This window comes from Vidua macroura, chromosome 5 (genome assembly GCF_024509145.1).
Source record: "Vidua macroura isolate BioBank_ID:100142 chromosome 5, ASM2450914v1, whole genome shotgun sequence".
Classification (NCBI taxonomy): Eukaryota; Metazoa; Chordata; class Aves; order Passeriformes; family Viduidae; genus Vidua; species Vidua macroura.
Window position 1 is genome coordinate 4,854,316 of NC_071575.1, and position 18,431 is coordinate 4,872,746.

General features: G+C 39.6%; 1 protein-coding gene across 9 annotated transcripts in view; it reads right to left on the bottom strand.

Annotated features, from left to right (window-relative positions):
- Nucleotides 1-18,431, bottom strand: part of WNK1 (WNK lysine deficient protein kinase 1) — a 99,073-nt gene that overhangs the window by 32,933 nt on the left and 47,709 nt on the right. For 7 of the 9 annotated variants that reach the window (XM_053976936.1, XM_053976933.1, XM_053976934.1 and 4 more), the window contains exons 5-9: nucleotides 11,580-11,668; nucleotides 10,346-10,565; nucleotides 9,799-10,135; nucleotides 8,525-8,709; nucleotides 3,029-3,457 (exon numbers count right to left, since the gene is read on the bottom strand). In XM_053976936.1, the coding sequence (XP_053832911.1) occupies nucleotides 3,029-3,457; nucleotides 8,525-8,709; nucleotides 9,799-10,135; nucleotides 10,346-10,565; nucleotides 11,580-11,668 (1,260 nt within the window). The remainder of the gene's footprint in view (nucleotides 1-3,028; nucleotides 3,458-8,524; nucleotides 8,710-9,798; nucleotides 10,136-10,345; nucleotides 10,566-11,579; nucleotides 11,669-18,431) is intronic. The other 2 variants (XM_053976937.1, XM_053976935.1) reach the window with 1 other exon arrangement.

Sequence of the window (18,431 nt, forward strand, 5' to 3'; positions counted from 1 at the left end):
TTCTGAACGTCATTTTAAGTCTTCCAAAATAACTAATAGAGAAGGACTCTGCAACCCACGTGCCCCTCAACATGAGACAGATCAGCCTACCAGCTTCTTCTTCCACTGGTGATGCTTTAAGAGCAGGATGCCTTGGTATGGTAACTGGAAATAGATGCATTAAGTTTTACCTTTACATGTGTTCCAAACACAGACAGGTGGGGCAATAAAAAAGGCTACATGGGAATAAAACTATCCATAAAAAAAACCAAGCAAGAAGATATACAGAATTCTAGACCAATTACAAAGTACCCAGTACACATAAATGTCAAGAGTTTCCTTTGAGAGGCATGTCAAAACACAGGCTAATAATCATTTCCAGAGTCACTACCATTCAAAGGTTACCAAGAATCAGATATGGAGGAATATGAGGGTTAACATTCTAGCTAAGACAGAATTTTTGAGCAAGCAATGAAAAAAATGGATGACTGGCATACAAATGAATGTGGAAGATGCAAAGGAAAATGGAATGGACTTTCATTACTATTTTTGTGGCTGAAATTTTTTTATCAGATCCCAGGATCTGCAATATTGTTTTTGTGACAACTGTATTTCTTTATCAGCTCCTGGGAGAGAACTAGACAAAGACCTCCAGATGAGCTGCCTGAGCATGCACCACTTGGGTGAACTGCCTTTGTAAGAAGCATATCTGGTGCATATGCATCATATCAGAAATATCTATGAAAATTCCTTAATGCTGTGATCACTGAGCTTGCAGAAGCTCATCAGGAACATGTCTGTTAAAATTCCATACTTTTCTAATTATGGAAACTTTGGGGAAAGCAGACTACCAATGAAGAGAACCATTTTTTTCTTTGCTGTTTTAGAAGCTTCAGGCTGGGATCTATACATGTGCTACACCCCACTGCTGGTAACATGTGTTCAAGTTGACTCAGTTTGGGTTTCAAATTCTAATCTTCTAATGAATTGGATAAAAGATCCCAGAACTTAGATTCTGCAAAAGAAGTGACCTCTTTTTTTTTGTTTTGCATATGTATTTTATATCCATCAGAATTTACCTCCTGAGTTTAACAAAGGTTTATGGAGAAAAAAGTTTTCAAAGTTCTTGAGTTCTCTTGAGTAGGAGATTCATTCTATAAATTCTACAGCACAGCAATTGTCACCTATTAGACTAGTGATGAAAGCTGTTCCAGCTTTACTAAAACACCTTTAATATCCCTTACAGAAAGCCTTAAATACTTAGTTCTTGAACTTAACACACAGAGCAAAATGATTCTCCTTCACACAAATCTCAAGATTACTAATACTCCAGTAACTAAAATGTTAAAGCCCCTAATTCCAAGGACAAAAGAGGTAAGAGAGAACTCTACTTAAAGTAAATCCTCTCTTTTCACAGAAAGTTATGAGACTTCAGACTAGGAGTGCAGACACAATGTATAGACACACACCTCACAGTGTACAGAAAAGTGACCATTGCAAATGCAGATACCACATATGCTGATAAAAAACACATCTCCAAACTAAGCTTCAGGCCTCAAATTTTGCTATTTAAAAGGACACCACATAAGGCTTACAGGGTGTGGCAGTACCAACTAGCAACAGTTGTTTGTGCCATTCATTAACTACTCAGCCTGTTTAGCTTCTTCAATACTTCTTCAACAAATACATTTCCAAATCTATGTGCACATACATAACACAGCTCCTTCCATTCCTCTCTTCCCACTTTCTTTCCCCAAGTCTAGAAAAAGCTCTTGCATTTTGGACAACCTTGTTGTCTAATGAAACATTTGTATGAAAGTTCAACCTCAAGCAACACATTAAAATGGCTAAAGAGCAGCAACAGAAACACAAAGCAAGTTGTACTACCACTAGTGATTCCAAGCGTGGAGAAGATACATTTCATTAAAACCACCGTTTAAAAGCCAATTTGGTACTCCAGCAATCTCTCACCAAAAGAACAGCTAGTCCCAGCAGGAACACTGACCATTTTTTACTTTTAACACAAAGCCCTACCAATATTTCAGCCAAATCTGAACACAGACCAGATGGTTGCTAATGCCTCATTATTTCATAGCAACCTGGTTAAGTTAAAGAGATCCTAGTACAGACTTGGTGGAAAGTCACCCCCATGAATGCTAATTCTTAGAACCACAAGGAGGAGGTCTAAAAGCAAGGTTTCCCTTTTAGTATGACTTATAAAAAGCAGTGCAATTGTGGAAGGGTTTGCTCCTGTAACCTGAGGATAGGATGCAGGTGGTCCTGATGAAAGCGAGGTGGACAAGGCCTGCTGAGTTGAGGCTCCCTGGGGGAAGCAGATGAAGAGCTGCGACTCCTGCAACACCTTCTGAGGCAGCTGAACAATGGGCAATGAGAAGTCTGAACCAAAAGCAGAAGATGATCCCCCTGTAGGGGGGGGAGACTGGAAATCACCAGTGTCAGAGGAAGTCAGCTGTGAGGAATCACTGGAGTATTCTGGGCTTCCTTCTGGCCAGCTGCGCCTGGCAGAGCCCCCTCTGGGACCCGCTACCCCAGCACCAAGATAGTTACAGTGCTCTTCTGTCACAGGCTGAAGCCGACCATGCGACCCTAAGCCTTGGGTGGACTCCTCATGGCTGGTCTCCATAGAGCCCCGGCGACTTCTGTAGGCCCGCGGGGGTAAAGCTGCCCCTTCTGCCGGAGCAGAGCTCTGTGTGTGCACATGGAACTCAAAGACACAGCTCGCTCTGCCGTCAGCGCTGTGAGAGAGCACAGCCGGGGCTGAGTGCGGAACAAATACCTGGTGGAACGTCATCTGAGCTGGCTCTGCACTCAAGGGAGCTGAAACACTGGATAATGGAGAAAGGGGACCCATCCCAGAATCCAGCCTCAGGTTCTGAACATGTCTTGCCAGATATGTTTGCCCCGATTGAAAGTCGAACACAGAGCTTTGTGGAGGACCACCTTGCCCATGGTTTGACTCAGAGACCTGCTTCAAATGCTGTTCAGTCACGTGACAGTTATAAGCTACTTGATCATACTGCTCCGATACCTGTGATGGATAGTGCATGCCCACCAAATACACAGCTTCTGGATGCATCCTGTAGTGAGCATCCTCTGGAGGTGTTGGTCCAGATCTATAGTCACTGTGGACAGGAGCTTGCTCAAACACGGGATTAACTTGCACATGCAGAGGCTCTCCAGCGACTCTCTGAGCTGCTGTGCCCAGCATAACAAATGCCTCTGGAGTCCAATTGGTGGGACTACCACCAGGTGGAACTAAACTCTGGCCAGTCTTCAGCAATGGCTGGAAGTGGCAAGTTTGGGCTTCCAAAAATGAAGTGCTCTTGCGCCGCTGAGCAATTGCCACCTTCGGCGGGCAGACAGGTGGTGGTGAGAAAGACACCGGCCGTTCATGAACGGTTGGGAAAAATATCTGTGAATCTGGGAACGGTGGTGTTCCCCCACGAGGATGCTGAGGCTGTATTGACATGAACAAGACAGGTAATTCATACATTAAAAGTGAAAGCACATCAACATGCACAGTTCACTAGGCAGTTCTGTGAAGTAACTTTATAGAATTTATGCTCAATTCATGGTCAAAAACATACAGTACTTAGGAAATTTAGGTGAGTTGTTAATATCCATTAAATACATCCATGGCAGGCATAGCTACAATTGGGAATATTTGCTGGTGTTAGAGCTGCTTTTCCAGTTCAATTCCAATAGTTCACAAAAAGAAACCAATTTTGCTCCTGAGAGTGGAATGAGACTTATTGTTATGGCCTATCCATTGTGATCAGTGCTTGAAATCCAATCAAACCCCAGAGGTCACTGCCATATGTGGAATATGAAATTCAGAACTTGAGAACAGCAATAATGCAGAGCCTCTAATTTGCACTCAGAAGATGACATCAGATGTTAATATTTTCCAATACAAAATCCACAGTGCTAGTGTCCTGTATGCTATCCAAAAAGACAAAAGGAAATATTTTTTAAGACAAAATATCATTTAACTTGATTAAGTTAATAATAAGTTGATTAAATTAATCACAATTTATCATTTTAAAATAGCATTTAATATCATATTTTGTAAGCCAAAAACATCATTTAATCACTTATAATCATACTTTTTCATATAAAGAATTAGCATATATTGAAACAAACTTAGCTCTTGCCTGAACAATAAAACAGTCACAGGTTTAATAAAAGCAGACTCCTCAGGCAATTCCACTCCATCTGAGGTACTACTTCAGAGGAGGCTCATCTTTTTTAAGAGTTGTAGGGAATATTTCACTAAAGAGAGTTCTATGTAAGGACATCAAACAATTTAGTAGTTTTGCATATTTTCATCTCTTCCTACAGTATGCCCATAGACCATGTATTCTCTTCCCTAATGGAAAAAAAAATTGTAGGAGTCAGTAGTAAGTATACTGCTCAAGACAAATGGCATTTATGAGTTTTTCAAGTTGCTGTTTCTACATTGTTTATTTTCTCCCCAGCCTCTTTTGTCCAGAAAAGCAGCAGCAAATTTCCATATTGATAGACACTAAAGAGGAGGTCCTATAGATACCTTTCTTATGTCCTAAACCTGATTCCAATCACTTCATTTACACAAAAATGCTTCTCAAAATTTATCTTGTGTAAACTGAAGATCAAAATGGAAAAGAATCTATCTCTTCTATTGAACGTTATCTTTGCATCTGACTTTCTAAGAAATATGAAACTACTGCTTCTTCCCATTAAGAAGAAGTTGAAATTGTGTTTCTAATAAGGATTTACAAAAAATACCTCAAAAGTATTCACACTCTAAATATCTAATATCACTATCACAGCTAGCCAAAGCTTTAAGAATAAGCAGCCACAACAATCAGGCTTTAAAAGCTTGTTGTTTTGTGAAGGGCTTAATTAACATTCAGTGTTTACTAAGAAGTTGAAAAATAAGTCTTCTAACTTTGGGTATTAAGAACTAGTCTTCCCTTTACCTTCTGTGGTACAACTGGGTAATTTACATTTATACTGTCCTAAAAGATAAGAAACAAGCAGTCAGCCACTGTTTGATAATGTTTACCAGTACTGCTTCATAGAAATAAATAAAAATAACAAAATCAACATTCCAGCAGCACAGTATAAGGAATTGACTTTTCAATTTCTCCCTTTAAAAATGCCCAGAGCCCAGGATGTATTTAATGATAACTTATCTTACTGTGCCAGGAGGCAAATGGTAACACATACAGGACTGACAGAGAGGGAGGGCAGGCTGGAGCGTCGATGCTTGCGTGGAGAGGCAGAGTGCATGGGCAGGACACTTTCCAAGGCTTTAGAAAGTTTTTCTGCAAAGGTTTCTTCAGGGACAGTCCGAAGGTAGAAAGGAGAAAAAGGTGCAGACAGCGCTGGTGGTGGGGTGCAAGGAGCACTGAGAGGGATGCAGGACATACAGGGAAGAGCAGGAAGGTGGGGGACACAAACTGACATGCTACGACCACGTTGAGGCTAAAGGAGGAAAACAAAAGTTAAGAATTGAACACTTAAAAAAAAAAAAAAAAGTAATAACAAAACCAGCAAAAACTATAATGAGGTAGAAAAGAAATGAAGATACACAATGGAAGGCCCAATATTGACTAGTATGTGGTACCACAAGATATGAGAATGCTGAATGAATGCCAAGACACACTGGGAACAGGCTGTGTGCACCTCTGAGGAGCCGAGTTTGCCTTAGGTTCCTGAGCAGTGTGGAGAGCTCCCTAGAACCCTTACTAGAAGCACGTGGAAGGCAGATCAGACAGAGAATGTTTTCTCTCAGGCCACAAGACACAGCTCATAGTGTGTGTACTCAAAGCACCTGGTAGTCTGAGAAATAAAAACTTAGATACTAATGAGCTTTCAAACACTGATTAGTTTTTTAGAGTGAATGTGTGTTTACAGGTGTCACCCAGTTCTTCCTCTGCCTGAATTATGAAGTAAATGTATGCAGCTGGCTCTTTATTAACTGAAACATTACCATAAAAATTTAAACCTTGCACCTTCTACAACATGAACTGTGGAAAAATTTTATTTTAATCTGTGGAAAATTCTGTAAAATTAGACTTAGACAGGCATCTTCCAGATGCTGGGCCAATAAAAACATTAGGATTTTGTAATTTTGCCACAATCCAGAAGGCCACAGGTCAAAATCCAATCAAATCAGAAGAAACAAAATAAAGTTTTGAGGTGGGGTTTTCATTTTTTTGGTTCAGGGGCTTTTGTTATTGCTTTTTTTTTTTTTGGGGGGGGGGTTGTATTGTGTTTTGTTGTAGGTTTTTTTAATGAATGGAAACATGCTATTTTTAAAGAGGCAGTATACACTTCTTATGGAGGTAATCCACAATATCTTAAACTAAATAAAATCAAATACAGACCTACAGAGAGAAAACAGCAAGATATTCAGTGGAGATCTGACTTTCAAGATTTCTGTTTTGAGAAATCTTGCTAAATTGATTAAAAGTTTGGGAGAGAGGTAGAAAAGAACTCAAATGGTTAACTAAATATATCTTCATCTATTCCAAGGCAGGAGTAGTTACACATCATTCCTGACTCTAATTTATCTGAATAGTTCAGAAACATCTGCACTGATGGAAACTACAATACTTATCTATCTTTCTTGAGTATTAAATAAATCCCTTCTCAAACAATAATTCCAAGCTAAAATTTAGGCTTATCATTCCTTATTCTATCTAACAACAATGTTGTGACCTGATCAGCCTCTCCTAATTTCATGGCAGCCTTTTACAGCTTTCTCTCTCCTCAAGCTTATCTTGCATAGACTCAATTATTTCAGTCTTCCCACATAAACCACATTTTTTGTATTTCTCCTGGGTTTCTTTAACAGTCTCTTCTGAATTTTCTCCCAAGCCACCCTCCAATTCACTCAAGGTGTCCAGGATAGACTTACCAATAGCCAAGAGCAGAACTACTATTTCATATAATGAGATGTTTGCCTTTCTCATGACAGCATGATGTTTTTGACCATGTCCAGCTTGTGGTCCAATGTAATCCCTGACTTTTTTGTAATTTATTTTGCAAAATGGCTGCCTAGCCAGTGGTTACTCATTATGTACTTGTGTAGCTGATTATTCCAGTTTAAGCACCAGCCTTGTTCTTGTCCTGATCAAATTGCATTCTGTGATTCTTTTTAAGGCCATTTCTTCAGTTGTCAATGTAAGTTTGACCTGTCAGCCCCTTCCCAACAAAGGGTTAGTAGTCCCTGTAGTCTGCCAGCCTCCTGGTACCACTGTTGTCATCATACAGCATTGAGCACATTTTTGCAGCAAACTACACAGCTTAGCTATGCCTTTATCAGATGCTTGTTCTCCCTCCTCCTCCCAAAAGATTCTAGTCTTTCAACCTGGAAGCCAGCCATCCCAAGAGAGTGACATGGCTTCTGGCCCAGTATGTGCCCACACTCCAAAATATGGCTTACCCAGAAGAGCAGCTTATTTAGAGGGATTAAGAACTCATCATCAAGGACTAACAATACCACACACCTCAGGTTAAGCATCTTTGAAAAAGATGGAGATGCTTTGATTGTGGGTGATAGCAGCCTGTTTGCCAAAATCCTAGTTACACCAGTGATTCTGTAATAAAGGCTACAACAACAGGTACCAGAAGTGAGGAACCTCAATCTTAAGTGTCACATCTTCCCCTTTATGGTGTTACTGCATTATACCATAATGTCTGCCTCAATCTTGGATTTTTATTTGTGTAAAAAACAAGCGACAAGGGAACCACTGAAGACAATATAAAAGTAGCAGAAGTTCTACTCCAGAATTAGAATAGATTTCTGCATACTCTCTTACTCAGATCTAAAAACATACCAAGGAAAAAACATACCAAAATAAAAGGGCAACACAAATGAACATAGTAGGAAAAGTATTTGTGCCCAGTGCAGACTTTCCAGGGAAAAGGAATACACATGATGAGCAAATCAACACAAGCTAGAAATAAAACTGGGAACAAGGATGTGGGGTCTTCAGTCTGGAGTTCTCACATGCAACATTCTGTAACAGTCAAAAAATGTCTTACCTGCAAAATCTGTAATCAAAGTCTCACAGAACACACACAGCAATTTCATACAGTGGCTTCAATTACTCTAATCCCTTCTTCAAACTAAACCAGCAGCTTGATCCCTGGTAACTTCATATACACATACACACACCACCTTCCCAAGCAAGATTAAATGCTTATTTTCAAGAGGTAGTCTTGTTCTGAGGATGTTACTTCCATTCACAAAAATGACTAACCCATTATTCTGCTTAACTGCAGTCAAGATTAAATAAAAGCTTTAAAGGCAAAGACGATCTTGCACTTTCCCCTCCTCCTCTAAAATCAGTCATCTTGCAAAAAAAAAAAAAAAACAAAAAAAACCATTAACTCCTCACATGCAGAACCTGTATCCTATGCAAAATAAAACACACATGGAAGATGGCCTGGCAGATTTCCTCTCACCTTTCAACAGACATACAAAACCAAGTAATTCCATGCATTGGCAGTGCTGTAAGGTCTGGCTTACCGCTGCAGGTGGCTGATAACCTCCATGCTGCTGGGACTGCACTTGGCCAACTGAAGCTGGGTATCCCTGGACTCCAGTGCTTGAGACTGACTGGTCATGCTGGGAACCATAGGACACAGTCTGCTGACTGCTCACAGATTCAGTGTACACAGATGACCCCTGGCCACTGTCAACTGTTCCATCAGCTGCAAAAGTTAAGGATAAAAATCTGCATTTCAAGAACTGTTGTCTGGATTTAAAATTTCAAAGATCCTATAACTGATCAAATATTAAACTGATTTTTGTGCCATGTCACATGGACCTTTTTTAGCATTTTACCTCTTGTAATATTTAAGCTCATTTTAAAATCCTTTTTTCCTCCATTATGCCTTCCCCTAAAACCCTGAAAAAAATTATTCAGTTCAGGAGTTCTTTGGGAGAATATTTAAGAATAAACAATATTTCCTACAAAAGGCTAGACTAGAAATAGAAACCTAAATTCCATATTGCTATGAATGATCTTTCAAGGTTTATTAACCATTCTTTTTATTTAATTTTACACAGACATTTAAAACAGTTGTGTTGTGCTGGCTGGCAGATGCACCAGGTAGGCACAGTAGTGTACTAGGCATAATTTAAAATCCTGTTTAACTAATGAGCAGACAGTAATTTGCTTTTTAACTTCATCATTCTAGTACAGAAGTTGTCATCTTCCATCATTATTCAAATACTTATTCAAATGCTGGGATAGCAGAAGAATAAAAGATAGGATTATAAATTCATCTTCTCATGTACAGTATGTAAAACAGAAAATTAAGACTTTTCAAGAAAGGAAATTATGAGCTGAACTACTTGTAGATTAATCTCGTTTCCACTTTAAATGTAAGTTAACAAGGGTTCAAGTAAGCTGTTTTAATAGCCTGATCTGCACTGGTGCAGGAGCATACAGCCTTCTGCAGGGCAAGAATATACTGTCCCTGTAAGAGGGACAAAACCAAGGGCATGTGTTCATGCTTTAGGTGCCCCAGCTGACTCAGTATATTGCCTTGAAACAATGGGAAACCATTTTGTGCTAAGACACTGGGCTGTGAATTGTGCCAAGCCTTGGTTCAGCTAAGCCAAAGGAATGCATCTTATGTTGCTGTGCTTTCTAGTGGCCTACTGTTCTTCAGCAGCAGCAATGGCAAACAGCATCATCTTAGGGCATTTACTGCTGTACTCACCAAAAACGTAAAACTAATGGGAGGAACTGTGTAAGTGCGAGAGTTCCTAAAGAAACGAACCGAGGCACTTACAAAGAACAGATATACTGGGTTGCTGGAACTGCAGCTGTTGGTGTTGATCAGCTTCTGGCTCTTCAGGCTCCACTTGTGTAGAAACTGATGCTGAAGCAGTAGGGACAGCAGTAGTACCAGTGACAGACTGGGGATGCTTTGACCCTGCTTGGGAAGCACTTGATGGCTGCTGCTGCTCCAGCTGCTGCTTCTGACTACCTTCTTCCTGAAGTATGTTCTCCTGTTCTTCTTGCACCGACTGGCGCTGCTCTCGCTTGCGCTTAATCAAAGATACCCTGTCCTTGATAGCCTTCGCCATTGTCTTGTGATCCCCTTCACAGACATAGCCAGACTCCACCTGAAGGAGGACACATTCACAGAATTCACACTGCCACAGACAGCCCCTGTCCGAGTGCTACAACAAAGCTCTTTCTGGCACTGCTCATCTACACACTTGTGAACTCATTTATTTCTAGACAGTAACAGCGAAAGCAGAGGCTGGCAGACCACATTTCACTGTCACAGAACAGTACTGCTTCCAGAGCTTTGTCAGACCACCAGCACTTACCATTTCCTGTGCCACATCCTCTGGGACATCTCTTTCCAAATCAAATGAAAACTCTATTGCCTCATTATCTTTATATTTGCCCTTGAGCTTTTTGATGTCTTCAATTCGGAGCCAGAGTTTAATGGCAATTTTTTCTCCATCATCTTCCTCTGCAAGTTCTACCCGTACTCCAGTCTCTTCTTGGAAGAAAGCATGATTCAAAAGGTCCTTAATAGCATATCTAGATATTGGGAAAGAATGTAGAAAGCACATTCAGCTACCAGGATTTCATAAAATATTAAGGAACAACCTTGCCAGATGCTCCCCTGATTTATTCTCTAAATTTTATGCTGTTTTGAACCACCTCATGTGCATTCTGTTGGGTGTAATTAGAAGCTTTGTCCTGAAGGTACAAACGAGATTTACAAACACATCATTAACAATTGTAGTTAACAGCTTAAACTAAATGGTAAGAAATGGTAAGAAATAAGCAAGAACAAATCAACTTCAAATGAGAAAAAAGTATGAAATTGTTTAAAAACAAGAAAAAGAACTGAAACTAAAAATACACAGCAACACCATCAGATGTAAAACTTCAAGAGTTAATAAAATGGGATGAATAAACATACTGAGCAAAATCAGTTCTGAACAGAATAGAGGGCAGCTAAAGGGTGGACAAAAGCTGAAACAGTCTGAAATCAACATTCAGTAAACAACAACCATGTAATAGCAGAAAACAAAACAAATCCCATAAATAAGCCATCAGCACAGTTACAGATTTCCTGTAATGATATAAGTTAACCACCTGAAGCAGAAGTCATCTTGCAGAAAATATGGATAAAAATGAGCAGCAAGAATTTAAAACTTGGAGTCCTCAAAATGATCAATCGTACCAACAGAATCAAAGGGACAAAAAATCCCAAAGGATTACAGAACAACCAACCAACCAATCCAAATACCTGGAAACCCAGAAGGACTGTCCTCCACTACTCTGCTGATTAGGATAAAGTTTTAATAAAAGCAATAGAATTTCTGAATAAACTGACATGGATGGTTACTGTGGCATTTGCACTTTTCCTGACACTGTTAATCCTCTTAAACAATCACTGAATAGGAATCTACCGAAGATCAACCAAATACTGGCTTCCCAACTTTCAGCAGAACAAAGACCCCAGGAAATAACTGGATTTGATATCATCAAAAGGACATAAAGGACTCAGCAGCTAGTACCTTTATCTGCAAAGCAAGTACTTACCTTTCACCTTTGTTTTGCCGAATGCATCCCTCAATAATCTCCTTCACTTCAGGGATTGCTACTTTATCAAAGCTGGCTGGCTTGACACCCTGAAACACAGAAGTAACAACTGAGAAACTGCAAGGCCCATTTGATTTAGGTTTTGATTGTGCTGACAAACCACCTATTTTTACTCTCTAGATAACTGACCTAAATAACTAGTGCAAATTGAGGCAAAGTCTGACCCCAGTACTACTGCTCATTTGTTTCTTAGTGACTTTTGCAAATGCTCCACACACACCCCTTTCCATTTCCCAGCTACATTTCTGTAACAGAGAGCATTGGCACATAAGTGCTCAAGTTATGATAAGAGAACTTTTTAGTTTTCATAGAAGTTGTGCAGGTCAGAGGGAAGTACACAGACTGGACTGAGAATGGAAGGAAATGGTTCCTATGTAACACTAATGCCAGAAACCAAAGGATTAATTTAACAGACTTCAAAGCATTCCGTTGCTTCCCAAAATGTTTCCAACCTGCCATTATATGAAGTAATTTTTTTACAGGAAAAACCTTAGCCCAGGATGATCTGACTGGATCATTAAATAACTTGTCCAGTGTTAAAAAAAAAAAAAACAAACAAAAGCCTTCCAGCATCTTGGCTCTCCTGCAAAGCCCTACTATACCCAAACCACACTCCTGCATCACTGCTGTTGTGAGTTCAGGGAAATGAGCTTACAATACAGGCTGCACAAAAAAAGCCCTTCCACAATACACAGCAACCCTTTTTGCAATACACACTAAACTACAGGGGAAAAGGAAAACAAAACCTAAGTAAGATTAACCATCCAAAACAGTAAAATAAACATGCTGCGAGATGTGACCATCTGGGAATTCCGAAAAACATTTTAGGCACAAAGCCAAGCTTCATCACTTAATCACAGCCAAGAGTGGTATTTTGGGGCCAACTGTCCCCAGCAAAATCTGTCACCCAATTTCACTTGATTCAACCTTTAGTTTCAAACTCTGTATTTAAAACAGCAGAATGAGAGAGGATGAAGACGTGCTGTTCAAATGTTTGAACAGAGCTGGTGTTTTCAACCTAAACAATCCTGAAATTATACACCAGATACATCAGATACATCTGACCCTGTGTCACTGCTGAATGACAAGTAAACCCAAAGTGAAAACCACAGCTCTGAAGTACAGAAATAAATGAAGTAGTAGTACAAGCATTGTGATTTGTGCCCTAAACAGAAAGTACCTGTCCCAGTATCCTACAAAATACTGGTGACATCAAGACATGATCCTTCCCCATTCCTCTATTGTGAACAGGAAACAAGCCTGGAAACAGAAAAGTTTGAGTCGAAACCCCAGTCTTTGCAACTACCAACCCTGTACTCCAAGTTCTTAAAAGAAAAAAGCCAACACAAAAACCCCACACTGTAGAAAGGAAACAATTTATTTGATAAAAACCCAGTATGCTCTTATAACAGGAAGGTTATCTAGGTCTTTGGTCTAAAACTTGCCCTTGTGAAACTCTAGCAATTGAAATTCACAGAACTGCAGAATATACTGTGCCTAGAATAAGCACTGAAACACAGGCTGCCAATGAACATTAGCTGAATGCTTTTAGAAGCTTTGCTGACTGTTAAGCCTTAAGAAAATCAATGCCCCAGGTGATAAAATATCCGACCCAAGTTTGGATGGGTAGGTTGCAGACTGTAACCAGGCCTTATACAACAAACCTCCAGCTTCCAAGCAGGACACAGAGCTCTCCACTCTAAAGGGAATTATAAAACTCTCCTCATATAGTTGACTTGTCAAAGGTGCCACCTTTCATTATAACCACACTTAATATGGTCCCAGAAGTTCAGGTTTATATATGGAGTATGGATATTTCTATATATAATTAAATGCTCTCCTGTATAACATATATAACCTATGCAATAATTATTCAACTCCTGACTGCATATATTCCCATCTAAATTTGCCCAAGTTTAACACATGTAAGTCTTTTAAATAGCTCAAGCCTCAGACATAGCAGCCTGCACTGACATTCTTTTACACTTTGGCAGCAGAAGGATGATGTCTGATCTGTGACTATCTAATTTCTAAAAGCTAACATAAGGAAGACAACTGGTACAGAAAAATATCAGCATAACAAAGCCAGGATATTATTTTTCTTGTTAATTATTGTACCACATGCTCTGTTCTTGCACAGAGCCTGAGAAGTTAAATCTAAGGATAGATTTTAAAATCAGTAATTCAGTCTACTACCCTGCATTTGCCACTGCTGAAAGAAATTAAACACTTGTCCAAAATCTTCACGTCCTTCCATGAGGACCATTTTATAATACCCCATTTTATGAATTCCAAACCAAGACTACAGTTAAAAAGTGAAGCTCCTGCCAGCCTCCTTTAGCAGAACTTCCATGTTCCAACTGCTCCTCAGAAAATCTGGGAGAACATCACTCTAGGGCCTAAAACCAACACAGGATTCTGTGTTCAAGCAGCTCCCTATTTCTCACTTTGCTCCACAGTCCATGAGAAGGGCTGCCTAAGCCTCCTCTCCAGCTCTGAAAAAGCACTCTCCAGATACTGAAGTTCATCAGCTTTTCAAAGCCTTTTGTTCCCTCCTGCAAGCACCAATGGAAGTGTTGAACTATTTTATACAACAAGACAGGGGTACTAAAATGATTAAAACTCAATAAATCGGTGAAATCTGTTCTAACCAGAGCTGCCTATACACCTTAATCTGCCATCACACAGAAACCCAAGGGATGCCATGCCCTGAAATTCACGTAATCTTGGTATGTTCTTAAGACTGGATGAGCTGGGCAGCCAAGCATACCTTCAGCAGTTTCTGAACCCAAAGGCACTCAAGGAAATGTTAAGCCAGACAGTGTTTCCTGCTTTTACCACACTTAAGATTCCAACGTGCGGCTCCTGGTCCCCATATTCCTTAGAACCACCACAGGATAACTCAAATCCTAACCTACTAGTCCTGTTTCCCAGTGGTAGTTCATTAAGAACTACACAGCCAAATCCCACTAGCATTATTTACAAGTTTGCTAAAAAAAACAGCAGGAAGAGCCCTCACAAAAGAAAAAAAAAAAGAGTAGACACATATAACAGGCACACATGAAAAAATCAACATTTTCTCAAGCTACTGTTCTAAAATTGCACAAGCTGACAGTGCTGCTGAAAGCAACAGTGTCCTTTTCTCCATTTCCCATTCCCACACCCATGTAATTTCCTTTATTTTACCAGCAAATGCATTAATACAGTTGCATAATGAACCAAATCACAGCATGTATCAGACTTGAAACAAATCCAACCAAAAAAAGGCTGCAGCAGCTTCCAGTGAGCTTCAGTTTCCTAAACTGCTGCTTGAGCTCTCAGGCTTACAGAAGGACAGTCAGGGCAGAAGTGCTTATTTTGAAAGAAGCGCCAATTTTAAATAAAAATCACTCAACACTTATATTTTGAGAATGCCTCTAAAATATGGATGTTTATGTAGGTAGCCACAGATACAAAGCTAAAAACTCAGTTTGCACAGTAAGCATAAGAAAGATTTCATATTTCACTTATCTTAGATGTGAAAGTTTGATGTTATCAGATTTTAACCAGGTGAAAAACCATGTTCCAAAATTCAACATATACAGTTATTTGATGAAGTAAAGCCAAGTTAGGTATTCTTAAAAACACTAAATTTCCAGGAAACTTTTGAACCCCAAAGTATAAGCTATCCAGAAATCTTCCACAATTTTTTTGCCTAGAAATATATAATATTTTGCATTGATTAGATCACCACCAGATTACTGAGTCAGTAGTTTAATATCTTGTTCTAATGCAAGAGATATCGAAAATATCATTTACTTCTTTAGAGAAGGTAGAATCAATGCTGTGTAACTTCTACAACAAATCAAAACGAAGGCAGAGGAAGTGTTACATACCTTCAGACATTCTAAATTTAATAAAAATTGCTTAGATTTGGAACAAAACCATAGGTGGAAAATAGCAGAATCAATTAATGTTCCAGCCATGATGGTCAGGATTTTAAATTACATTTTAAAAACTACAAGGGAAAAAGTAAAGTCAAGTTTAAAAGCTAAAGAACCAAGCTATGCAAATGTAAAGCAGTTCAAAAGATTTGTAGGGAACTCTGATTCACCTCCAAAATACTTTCCTGTGGCTACACACATTTGACAGAGCTGAAATTCTTACTTACCTCTTTAGCACAATCCTTGTGAGAGCAGCAACAGTGGGAATTAACAATTACAAATATGGGACAGATCTCTCTTTTTGTGAAATCCATCAGGAAAAGAGAGCCACGGGCACCACAGAGTTAGCAAGGTGCTATTTTCCAATGGAACTCCACTGGGCTGTGGACTTAACGCACAGCAGAAGGAAAGCAAACATCAAGGTTAGAAGGGAGCATTGTTTTCTCTTTGACATCTCTTGTTATTTTCCAAGTCCAGTACATGAGGCTGCAGAGATTTGAGCTCAATATCTGCTTTTGTCACTCTAACACTGATGAGAAAGAATCAATATAAGCAAGAGGCAAGCACGTCCCTTTCTGCCTGCCCAGCCAGCTGCAAGAGGAGGAAGAAGTGACAGCAGAGGGATCCTTTACTTCCTGCATGTCCCCACCCACCCACTTGGCTGCTCTGCCTACTCTCCACCCAGGTTTTCTGCAGGAGTTTAAGGCTGTGAGTGTGATCATCACACAGCTCCCTCCTGCTGCTGCAGAAGTACCTCTCTGACCAGAGCAAGCAAGTCAGTCAGTGTGTTGTGCAGGGGAATGAAGGCAGCTGCTGCTTCTCCTCTCCTTTCCATGGAGCTGCAAGCAGCACACACACAGCTGAATGCCATTCAGTCTAACTAAACACAAGTCAGCACTACAATACTAGAATGCATTTTGCTACCAGTGGCAACATCATCTAATTTCCTTTTCCTTTTTCCTTAATGTAAGGGCACAGAGATTTGAAGGTGATTTTTAAACTGCTGGACAGTGTTAGAAAGCTGCCTTGTTGCTTGGTTTATACCACACATGCACACAAACATTACAGAGTTGTATTTTCTAGTATCTCTCGCTAGACTTCAGACCTCAACCTGAAGCTCTTTTTTTTTTTTTTTCTTCTTCTGATACCTAGTTACAAGCTACCATTGTAAAACCCGTTTATTAATCAAATGAGTTGGCCACTGCTTCAGGGTTTGGGTTATTTTATTGTAAGGACATAAGAAGCAATGCTAAGAAAGGTCACATACACCCTATTAAAGATGAAGTTAGCAAACTAACTTTGACAAACTAGTGGCGATGAACTGTGATAAAATCAATTTAGAATTATCAAGATCACTTTTCACCCTAAAATAACATATTCAGTTCCTCAAGTATACCACAATTATACCAGTAGTGTTTTTATAGTATACACCATCAGTGTTGCAAAAGCAACATTCCACACACTTAATTAAGGCTACACTTTTCTGGGGTACACGGCACGACCTGCAAAGAACATTCAACACTTCAGCTTTTGGCAATTCAAGTCTACCCATCCCAGTAGAACCATAACTCTTGCTTAGCTCTTTTCAAAGATGCTGTAACTCTAAGAGCCTGGAAAGAATTCTACAGTAACTGATTGATCTTCTCAAACAAAACGTTCTAACATTGCAGTCCAGAAGCTAATAGCACCAGCAGCAAAGTCAAATCACACAAACAAAGTAATTAAAGTGTCTATATTTTCTTTCTGCTAAGCTGTTACCATTCTAGTTTGAGCCAGTCCCAGGCTGCCACAAACCATTAATTCAGGAATTTAGAGAGAGCATGATTGCAGTGGAAAAAGAGATCCAACCTCTTTCCCCCAGTCCCAAAGAAGCCCTAAGGCTATGGTATATATAGCATTTAAATTGGTTTACCCCGTGATCTCCTAAATTTCACTACCTGCAATTAGTTACTTACCCAGCCCTCAAAACCTGCATGCTTAACCATTTCACCACCTCTAATCATTCATCTTAATCCTGCTGCCTGTTCTAGGAATAATCTTTCAGATTTAGTTCTTTCTTTATTTCATACAGAATACACCTGAAACTGTTTGATAATTCTCACCCCAGTTGAACTGAGTAAATAGTATGAAAAGAAAGACTTCAGCTTAACATTTACTCAGTTCAAGAGACACATGGTTTGCCTACAGAGGATTGATTTTCTTGCTCTGGTTAAAAAGCAAACTAGAGTAGTTTTTTTAAAGAAATAGAAATGCAACATAACAGAAGCAAAAATTTAGTTTCACTGATGTCAGTATTTTCATAGCAATTAATTCTGGACAATTGATAATTCTGCCAAGAATTAAATTGGTAAATCCTGCAGAATAAACTCTGTACCAGATCAGTATCCGAGCAGAGTAAACAGCATTACTGCAATGCAAGCAGTGGAAGCAGATGAAAGCTTTAGTGAGCCAGAGCCAGCTCATGAGGTACTGTTCAGGCCAGGACAGGCCTTGCTGTCTTCCCTTCTGATCAAAAACAACTGCTTATTTTGAACCCAACACCTTTTGAACTTGATGGATCTACCATCATCCACATCAAATTTTCCCATCTCATCTATTTGAGAGCTCTATGCCACTGAAACACATTAAGTAACTGGCCTTCACCCTCTGCAGTGCAAGTGTGTAAGTTATTCAAGTCTCATGACCCTTAACTTTTTCCAAACCAACAGGTAAGCATGTGTGCCCTGAGTTCAGAGTCACACTGTGAAGACAATGGCAACGCTGTAGAATTTATGCAGGCCTGCTCACTGCAACTTCACTGATCACAATTTCACTTCAACTGGCTCCATCCTCTGACACCCTCCCTTCAGATACTCTTCCTCTTCAATTT